The sequence below is a fragment of the Labeo rohita genome, chromosome 6, assembly GCF_022985175.1.
Source record: "Labeo rohita strain BAU-BD-2019 chromosome 6, IGBB_LRoh.1.0, whole genome shotgun sequence".
NCBI lineage: Eukaryota > Metazoa > Chordata > Actinopteri > Cypriniformes > Cyprinidae > Labeo > Labeo rohita.
The window spans coordinates 12821584-12832687 of NC_066874.1; the positions used below are offsets into that span (position 1 = coordinate 12821584).

General features: G+C 34.1%; 1 protein-coding gene across 1 annotated transcript in view; it reads right to left on the reverse strand.

Annotated features, from left to right (window-relative positions):
* The window catches only part of srp68 (signal recognition particle 68), a 29929-nt gene extending 19391 nt beyond the window's left edge, over positions 1 to 10538 (reverse strand). Inside the window, exons 1-6 of the mRNA XM_051113182.1 lie at positions 10373 to 10538; positions 9995 to 10061; positions 9785 to 9898; positions 9477 to 9672; positions 9147 to 9229; positions 494 to 603 (exon numbers count right to left, since the gene is read on the reverse strand). Of these exons, the coding sequence (XP_050969139.1) occupies positions 494 to 603; positions 9147 to 9229; positions 9477 to 9672; positions 9785 to 9898; positions 9995 to 10061; positions 10373 to 10460 (658 nt within the window). The 5' untranslated portion in view covers positions 10461 to 10538. The remainder of the gene's footprint in view (positions 1 to 493; positions 604 to 9146; positions 9230 to 9476; positions 9673 to 9784; positions 9899 to 9994; positions 10062 to 10372) is intronic.
* Between the last annotated feature and the right edge of the window lie 566 nt (positions 10539 to 11104).

An 11104-nucleotide genomic window follows, 5' to 3' on the forward strand; every position in this document is an offset into this window, starting at 1 on the left:
AAGTTCAAAATCATATCGGAACATCATATCAGTCCATTATATAGGGAAAAATGCTAAAATGTTTTCCTCAAAAAACAATTTCTTTACGACTGAATTATTATTTAATTAAAATTATTTGTAAATTGTTGTTCTGGAAGTGGAGTTCTCCTTTAACAGATCTTATGATCTATAGATCTCTCACTGGCATTGCTAGTGGCATATTTTCCTGTTTGAAATACAGGTACGCAATTTTAATATGTATCAGTAATATTCGACAACTTGTCCAGTGTGTCCACATGCATGTTCTGGAGTAAACAAACAGGCGACTGCTTCTTTTAACTACAAGGTGGACTTCCATCCTTGCAGCTGACTTATTGAGCATTTTGTTGCCTCTATGAAAAAGACAATTGTCTCTTAACTGTAAAGTGACAGAACAGCTGCAATATTAGGCGTTATGCTTTCTCCCATTCATGCATGTATGGCACTTTAGCCTTAAACAGTCTCAGCTTCTCACCAATGTTATATGCACAGTATCGGATGTTAGGTGAAATCTCTTCCACTCTCTGATGATAAAGCACTGCTTGCTCCTCAGTAAAAGCACTTGCCAGTTTTTCATAGATGGTCCTGCAAACAGTCCACAGATATAGTAAACAGATAAAACCTTAACGCATCACAAACAGGATAAATATACATGGTGTACAATATACAGTATATTGAAACTATACAATTTATATGGTGGCATTCTGCTTCATTACATCATTTCACAAATTTCATATTGAGAAGTGTTTGTAAACCTGTTTTCACAGAAACTTGCAGGTCTCCCTGTAGTTTTTAAACCAAAATAAAAATATTACTATATATAAAAATATATTTTTGTCTACAGTGCAGTGTATTTTAATAGCAGTGTGTTTTGATATTGGAGATGATGATAACAATAATAAAAAAAATAATGATAAATATTATTATTAGTATTATCATCATCCCTCTTATTCACTGTTCCTTGCTGGTGGAATGATCTTCCTAAACCAATCCATCCAGCTGAATTTGTTTGAAAATTTCAAGAAACGACTAAAAACTCAACTTTTTTTATTAGTAGCAGCCAAAATGGTCTTCGAGGGTCAAAATCATTGACCAAACACTTAATTAGCGAGTCTATTTCACGCACACAAAATAGACAAGCCACAAAAGCCAAACATGGCACCAGTGTCTAAGGACAATATTGAATTTACAATTTGAATCAATCTTCATTTAGAATAAATAGTATTGATTCTTAAATCTCATGATAAATCTTTATCATCTATGCCATCTTCTGTTAATGTGTGACCAAAACTTCATTTAAACATCATTTGTACCATGCAAAAATCCAAAATAAATGTTGTTCTGACACTGTTTATCGTGATAGATATACGTGCCTAAGTTCAAGTAACAACGTGGAGCACACATGAAAATTTTTGCATTCCACGACCCACCTAGACAAGTATAATCTATTTCGAGACCCACCAGAACATTAATGTAAGCTTAATTTTAAAAGTATTATGACAGAAATTAAGTTAAGAAAAATAACCATTTAATTTAATTTTATAGTACAACTGTAAAATTTCACTGCTAATATTTACATTTTAATTTCTTCATTTGCAGACTATGAAATACATCCATAAAAGCTCGAAACACACTCACTCTGGTGCGGCTATGAACTGTAACCTGCGCTGTGAGTGCTGTTAAACTCACTGCAGTGTTCAGCGCAGAAAATGCATTTATGATCCTTCCATGTGTATAGGGGAGAGAGGAGCACAACTCACTTTATTTTAATTTATTTTAATTTTTTTTTTTAGGCAAAGCATAAGCAAAGCAAAACTATCTAACAGTTTGGAGATTAAAATAATTATAATTGTAATAATAACTACTGTAAAAATAATAAACAGATGTGTCTCATTTTAAACACTTAAAACCAAGATGATAAGTTTACTTCAGCCAGGAATTTACTTTTGCAATGGTGAAATAAATGTTCAGTGATATCTTCAAATTGGCACTTTTTTTTTTTTTTTTTTTTTTTTTTACACAGACTATTTCCTTACTGGTACCTAGCCAAACGCATATGAAGGAACAAAAAAAAAAACTCTTTATATCTCTTGGAAAGATACAGGGTCGAGTTCAAACAGACGACAGAATTGAATGAACATACCTAAATCAGTTGTCGTAACATTTTAAGTTTTCAATGCATGCAATCTCATGCAGAATACAGCAGAGTTTCTACTTGTGCGCATCCGCACTTCTAAATACATAATGCATGTTTTAAATTACAACCTTTGCAAGAAATAGTGCAGGTGAGTTTTTATTAGGGTTGGAGCTGAACTCTGCCACCCCTGGTATAAACTAATTCAGTATAAATACAAATGCACAAAACTGCTAGCTTATAACATAATTCTGTAATTTTGCCTACATTTTATTACTCCCTTAATACAATAATATAATAATGATATGAATATCCTACATTTCTGCCACATTTGCAGTTAGTGTTACTACAATAAATCTATTGCAAATGTAGGTGATTTGTGGATTGAAATGTATTGTAACTGGATTGTTGTCACAAAATGTTTCAGCTATTTTCGGCATCAGTGTTGTTGAAAATGCATTGGTGAGTTTAAAAGAACTTATCAGTTATCAAAGGGTTCTCACTCACATTATACCACTACATGTGGCCTAAAATCTTGCACTGTCACCTTGTGACATTGCGAAACTGCATGATTTGTAAGTTATTAAAGAAGAAAATCTCACAGTTCTGTCACCAAATTTGTTTTTCATTTGTTTTGTTGTGTATTTTCTATTTTCAAGGCAAACTGCTGTAAGTTTTCTATCCTAACCCTTTGCTGTCTTCCTTGGTCTGCCTGTATGTTTTTTTTTTTTTTTCATAACCTTTCCATTTAGTTTATACTTGTTTCCTTTCAATTAGCCAAGTCTTATAGCTTGTTACAGTCATTAAGGTCGGTACTCTCTTTTAACTGCAGACTAATTAGCATTTTAGATATGTGCTAGTATTTGTTTCAGAAATGCAAATTAAAAGCTGATTACATAATTATTTCCTCAACATTGAATGATTCAATGATAATCAAGTGAGATTTCTGTTCGCACAAAGAGTCTGACAACAGCCAGTGCTTAACACAGAGATCTGATCTCACTTTTACTAAATTAAATCAACATTTGGTGTGACCATTCTTTGCATTTAAAGCAGCTTTTTCCCTAGGTGCACTTCTGCATAGTTTTTCAGGTAGTTTGGCTGATAATAACTTTAAATGTAAGTATCAGCATCAGCCCAATATTAAAAATTTTGCCGATAAGAGGAATAACGTTAACTCACATGTGCTCAGGGTGTGCTAGCAATTAGATCACATCAGCAGTGTGGCTCATTTTTTAAGCGAAATTTCGGCTGAATGGTGATTAGATTCACTGTTTTGGATCACTGCATTTAAACTGAAAGTGAACGTACATAATGACGTGTTTGGTGTGCAATAGAGTTAACAGTAGGGGTGTGACGAGACACTTATCCCATGAGACGAGACACGAGACTGAGTTCACGAGAATGAAACGAGACTTTTAAACTTTTTTTTTTTAAAAGAAATCTTCAGTAATGAAATATATAGGGAAAATAGTCTTTTATTCAACTGAAAAAGACAAAAATGCAAAAAAAAATGTAAGTGCTTTTTGAACTTTATGAAATTAAACTTCCATTTTAATGAATTATATGCAGTAATAAACATTTAAACAAGAGCTTCATGATTCTGGATAAATTGAGAATCCCAGCTGTTTTTAATAAATTGGAGATCATGATTCTCTCACGATTCCGGAGGAAAAAAAAAAGATTAGAAAACTAAACAAAATAAGGTAATTTACTAGTGATTCTGACAAAATGTTCATTGCTTAAGTTTTTTAAAAACAAAATCATTTAAACAAAACAAAAAAAAAGTCAGTGTCTCAATTCATTAAGACTTGTTTAACTATTGGAATCTCCTGAATGAATGATTCAAGTACATATATTTTTTTTTTTTTAACTGGCAGTTGCCGCCACCTCCTGGCGGAAGAGGAAAAGCGTTACAATACATACAGTGTTAAGATATTGTTTTGGTCGCTACTGTAGACAATAAGTGTTTACATCCAAACTATAAACCGTTATCCCATTACATCTGTTATTTAAATGTCTGTAACACAGAAATAATGATTTTAATGTGGTTGAAAAGACTGTTTGTGTCGCTCTTTCTGGATCAGCAGCAGTATAAATGCAGATTTTATGGTCTTTAACACCTGTACGATGTGACGCTTGTCAGTGGAGCGTGAGCAGTGCGTTTTTTGTGGCCGCTTATCAGTAAATGACACCTTTTTTTTTTAAACATCGGAAGCGTAATGATGGGCAGCGACAAAACGTGCTTCTCACGTTCCAGTAGGCACGTTTCCATTACAGATTTGCGCAAAACTTGCGCGAGATTTTATAAATGTCGATAAAAAAGTATTGCGAAATGACAACGTTTCCATTAACCGATGTTATGCGACTAAAACTTAATAAGTCATGGCAACGGCTTTGGGTGGGATTTTGGCTTTATATAATCGAAAGAGGCGTATGCGTGTATCTTTACAGAAGCACGGAGAGCCGCTTCAGAAATGTGTGCGACGCTGCTGGTATGAACATAATATTAGCTCCGGTGACCGCGTCGGAGCCGTTATGCGCCACAGATGCGTGCAGCCTGCATAGTCTCTAAGCATTAATATCAGGGAAAGCCCCTTATACTTGAAAGCGGCTACATATGAACTTTGTCTTGGAGTTTATAGTACATTGAAGAACGTTCATATGACTTTTTACATACGCGATGTGACCTGTAAATGGGAAAAAGCCGTTTCCATTGCAGTTTTTGCGAAATATTCCTTTTTTTCAAATTGCCTGAAAAAACACCTCATGCGAGCGTAAAAACTTTTTTTGTGATATAAGGGAGTTTTTGCGAAATTAATGCCTTTCCAGTAGGCGTATTTTCAATTCGCAATTTCAATTTGCGCATCTTGAAGGGTAATGGAAACGCACCTACTGACACTCACAATGTGAAACAGCCGTAATAGACATCTAAATCGCTGTCATTCACGAATAAGATCGCGTGGGTGTTTTTGAGGATTAAGCATGCAGCTCTAATGTAAACATGCACACTGAAAACCCTAATAAGTTAATTGGACTAAATTGATTGAGTAAACTCGTTGCCTCAATTTAATTGAGTAATGGAATCTTCCAAAACTTGCATATTTAAGTTTATTTAACTTGGCGGTTTTGTAGACTGTACTTAAATCATTCAGTTCAACAAACTTAGCACTTATTTAATGTACTTAAACGATTGTGTTCACTTGGTATTCATTTTTTTAAGTGTACTTATATATTTAAGTTAACTCAACATGAAAATGTAACTTAAAACTGTTAAACAATGTTCTTATATTTGACTGCAAGTCATGTCAGTAGTAGCACAACAAAAAACAAACAAAAAAAGCTCATAAAATGGTTATTGATAGTTAATAAAAATAAATAAAATTGAGTTGTTACCACTGTTGTGATTCACATGCTGAATGTTGAAGTCTGTGTGTGACTCACGCACATTACCCCAAATATTAAAAGATTATATAAACGCAGTTAAAAGCTTCTTATAGTGTTTATAAAAAAAGAAAATAAGTAAAATCATTAATCAGCATAAAAAAAACCTCATGATTTAATTACCTAAAAAACCTAATGATTTAATTAGAATATAGATCACCTTCTAAAAGCAATCTATTTATTACTTTTCTTTCTTTGAAATCAAAGAACTCTGATTTCATGCTGCATTGTTGCAACAACAGAAAGAAAACTATAGTAATATAAACAAAGTTCCAAGTGCCCAACCAAAACTAACACTATTCACTATAATGGTGAGTATTTAAAAAAAAAAAAAAAAAAAAACCTTTTCAGGAAAATCAACATTAATTTATGAAGTCAGCTTATGTGATGTTCTCTCAAATATTTCAGTTGTACTGAAAATTCAACATTCAAGATGACTTTTTAAAATGATTTTTTTTTCAAATGATTAATCATGATTTTGAGCTCACAACACTTGAAATCTTAAGTTTATGCATTTTGATAGTAAATAAGTTAAATGAACTCATATTTTTAAGTAATACGTCCAAAATGCAAAATTTTAAGTAATGTTTAGTCAACATTACTTGATTGTATAAGTAAAGACAGCATTAGGGTTTACAGTGCAAAATGTTTTGTGAGGATATCGTCACGAGATCTCGTCACATCCCTAGTTAACAAAAATAGTGGCAGCAGCAGCAGCCTTCCCCGGGTCCTAATGCCGTTCGTTAAGGAATTTTAATTCCGTACGGGGCGCTGTTGGCCTACTTCTTATAAAATGAAAATAAAATACACATAACATTTAGACTGTGTTTCTGATTAAATAAAACAGGCATTGATGTCATAAAATCATGAGTATGTTTTGATATAAAGATCAGAAGCTATAGCTTAAATTAGGGCTGCGCAAAAAAAAAAAAAAAATAAAAAAATAAACGGATGCTATTTTCATGTGTATCTTGCCAGTAATGCTGGTTCTGTTATTAGTCATAAATCTTCATCACGTGCTATCACCGACACAGAGCCATAGTTTACGGACAAGCCATACAATACACTCGTCACCATTTAAAGTGGATCAAAATCTTTCATCAAAGTTGTGCTAAAAACAAAGTAATAGCCGTTCTTGTTTTAGGACAACTTTGAACATTTTTTTTTATCCACTTCTAATGTTGACTACTGTATCGCGTTCATCATCGGATATGTATCGCCTCCGATAACAAACGCGATATTGTGTAGCTTGTCAGTGAAATACGGCTCTGTGTAGTAAATGCCACTCCATCTGACAGGACGTGATGGAGATTTACAAATAAATCACAGAATCGGCATTACTGATGAGATGCAAATGATAATTGCATCCGATTTTTTGCACAGCCCTAGCTTAAATAAATAAAACAAAAATCACAAACAAAAAAAGCTTTACTGTACTGTCATTATAAAATGCAATGGTTTCCTTCGCATTGAAGCAATAAAGTTATTAAGCATTAAAATTGTTTCTAGAACTGCAGATCTACCAGAGGCCCTTTTGTGCATATGGGACCATTTCTGTTGCATTGTGGCTCGTTTCTGCTCTGTTGTGGCTGTAGGTACCACACTGAACAGACAAAACCCAATAAAGTGTCTGTTGCTGCCTGTCTGCGTTTTTGATGCAGTGTGAATTGGCCTTTAGCAAGGTAAACCATTAGAATAGAAAAATAATATCTTATTAATATTAACCCCAAAACATGAAATATTAATTTTTCATATACATTAGTAATATATTCCTAAGCTTTTTAATTTAATAAGTAAAATATAAATAGTAAAATTACAATACTGTCTTAATTTCTTCAATTGCAAGAGATTTTAGCAGAAAACTGCAGTTCCTGTGAAATTTGGATTAAAAATTAATCTTTTTACAAATTTTTAGTGAAATGTTGTAATCATTCATTCACCAAAATGGTGAATGGTAAATTAAGTGAATGTGAAAAAGTATAACTAGCACACGTTGCCTTCCCAAATGCAAGGTTCCCACACCTTGGTTAACTTCAAATTCAAGGACCTTTTAAAGACTTTCCGGGTCCGAACACCCTCAAATTCAAGGGCTTAATGTGGGGACACATTTCAAGTAAGTGCAAGGTTACATCGTGTTACCTTGTAAGATACAAGGTTACAGTTTTCATGTCTCAAACTCAACTATGCAAAAAAGCTTTTTTTGGCCATATGACAGAGATCCGATATTCTGTTTATCGTTTTTCTGTTCTGCATAAAACTGAAAAATATTTGGCTCTGCACCTGGCCAAGTGACGGTCCTTTGGATCTTCTGGTGGTCTTTGTAATCTTCTTTGGTCAGCCAAGTATCTTGAAACTCGCATTTTTTCAAGCATCACATTACAGCGGTTTCAGCCTATTTTTGCAATGTTTCACAGTGTGTCTGTGAAACGTTGAAGTACTATCGTAGTAGTTTTGTGTCCACGTGAATGTCATAGCAACATACTTCATAGCAAAGTACTTCACGTGGGAAACACTTAATGTAACTTGCACGTAACTAACGTAAATCTAGCAAGCTAGTATGCATAGGCCACAAAGTGTTGGCAAAATAACACATTAGCGGACAGGAGGTAATAATATGGAATTATTTCCAGAAAAATTCTTGCACAAAATAAATTCAAGCACTTTCAAGGACCTGTATCTATGCATGTTTAATAAAAAAAAAATTCCAGGGCCTTGAATTTATTTTTTTCAGATTCATAAACTTTCAAGGATTTTAAGGACCTGTGGGAATCCTGCAAATGCATGTTAGACTCGCAGAACATGCAAAGAGTAAATTTGCTTCACTGTGAACAGAGGACACTCTAAGACACTGAAATAAATGGACTCAAAAGAACAGTACCGTACTTTACTCTGAAATAGCACAAAAACTATATAATTACTTCTATAAACCATTTAACCATAAGCTCATGATAACTACTGGCCTATTAAAATTTTATTCTGATTTTACAAACCGTAAAATGATATAAGTAAATAAATACATGCATACATAAACAGATTGATTAATTACAGAAAATTTATTTATAAATATTCTGACACTACTCTTACTAAAATTAAACATTACTCTACTATAGCAGCATCCATTTGTAGATCAAATGGATCTACAAATGGGGTAGGGGTTAACCTTATGTTAAATGTTCCATTTGACATTAAAGCATTTGAAAGATACAAATTAAGTATTCACTATGAGTCTATTTACAAGTCAGAGGTCTTAATTTTGCTCTTAAGATATAGCAGATTAACGCATTAAATGGATGGTTTTACAAGAGAGTACTATGCCCACGGACCACCCAACAGAGTGCGAGTTCCACCTACTATAGTATTATAAAATCCTGTAGGAAACATTGCACTTAAAAATTAGCGAAGGAAAAAAAAATTAAACTATAACCTTAAATAAGTAGACACGGCCATACAATGCTAGTACACTAATGGTGTTCATATTTCTTTACATTTCTGCAGAGTGCAACAAATGCATCATTAAAAAAAAAAACTGAGAATGAAAAAAAGCACTAACTTGCACTTGTTAAAGGCCTCCATTGCAGATTTCCATTCCTGCAGTTCAAACTGAACCATGCCGTTCAGATAAGCAGTGTATGCCTGCAGAAAATATGAAAGACACTTACAGTGGAAAATAGCTTATCAAGTCAGTGTTAAGATGACCTCAGCAACTGTTAATATGCATTAAAAGCCTGTACACTATGGTGATTCCAGTTAGCGGACATATGACAGGCTTTTTCCAACTGTTATTAAGATACATTTTTTGTAATCTGCTCACAAGTGGTCAGAGATTAAAAACTCACTGAAATGACATATGGAGATAATCAAAATCATATATTTGTCTGACCTGAGCTTCTAGTTTGGTCTTGGCATCCACACGGGGACTCTCACACAACTTCTCTAGTTGCTCCCCATGTTTGGCTGCCTTTCGCAGACGAGCCAACAGATGGAAACGCTTTCGGGGCTCAGTGTTAGCCTCCTGTTTAAGCTGCATTGCATAACTCCATGCTCTTTCTGCTTCCATTAACACTAATAAAAGATGTCTAGAGAGAGAGAGAGAGAGAGAGCAAGAGAGCGAGAGAGAGAGACGTTTAGACCAAAGAACATATTACATATGTTTACTGAACATATTTTAAGTGCTAAAGATTAACTTACCTGTTGTCTGAAAGCAATTCCACAGTCACTTTCTTCCCAGTAAACTTGTGTCTATTGCCCATTTTAAAGCCCAGGGTCTTTCTCAATCGACGCAATCGTCTGGAGCAATAACCCCTGTAATGTCAAGAGGACAGGACCAACATAACTTCAGGAAAATTCTGTCATCGTTTCACTGGAAAAAAGGTTTGTTCTACCTCGCCTCTGCCTTACCTGTAGCGCTGGTAATCCCCATGCCTGAGTCCATGCTGCTGCTGAGAGTCCTTAATGATCTGCAGGACTTAAGTCATTACTAAGGACAATAAACTCAGGACATTTCAATTCAACTACAGCATGCTGGGGTCTAAAAGTACTACCAAAAGTGTACACTGCAGGAACTGCATATTTAAATCACCCATTATTTTAATTAATGCTCCACTATATAAGAAAACCTATTGAAACTCTTGATTATACAGAAGACTCCAATTTACTAGTCAGTACTTGTGTGACACGTATCCCGTTAGACCCCCGTATCACTGTAATGTTACCACTCTCTACTCAGCTGCTGAATTAAAAAAAATAAATATAAAAGCGATTTAACAATGAGGATACTCTCCAGGCCAAGACTCTCGTCAGTGCTCTTCTCTTTATTTTCCTCCATTTGCGGTATTTTCACCTCATTCTGCTGCTCTGCGGCCATTTTTTAGCAAGCACACGTCCAATAAACCACCGGATGAGGATAACGCCTCTTCTTCTCTTTCTTCTATTGCATAACTGTCTTGCAAACAAAAAAGCATTACCGCCACCTACTGTGTTGTAGGTGTAAATTTTAATTGTTAATGTTAATTTTAAAACGGTATACACACACACACACACACACACACACACACACACACACATATATATATATATATATATATATTTCCATATTAATATTTTAACAACGAGGTTGTTTTTTATTTTTTTTTTTTTACAGATGTTTATTTTTGTATAATTCAAGTAATACATTTATTAATTTATTAATTTATTCATTTATTAAATAATTTTAACTTTTATAAATTTAATTTGGGTGTGGGTGTATATATACACACTTTTGGTAGTACTTTTAGACCCCAGCATGCTGTAGTAGAATTGAAATATCCTGAGTTTATTGTCCTTAGTGCTGACTTCAGTCCTGCAGATAATTAAGGACTCTCAGCAGCAGCATGGACCCAGCGCTATACGTAAGGCAGAGGCGAGGTAGAACAAACCTTTTTCCAATGAAACGATGACAGAATTTTCCTGAAGTTATGTTGGTCCTTTCCTCTTGTAAGCAATATTAATATTTTACCTTTTAAAAACGAG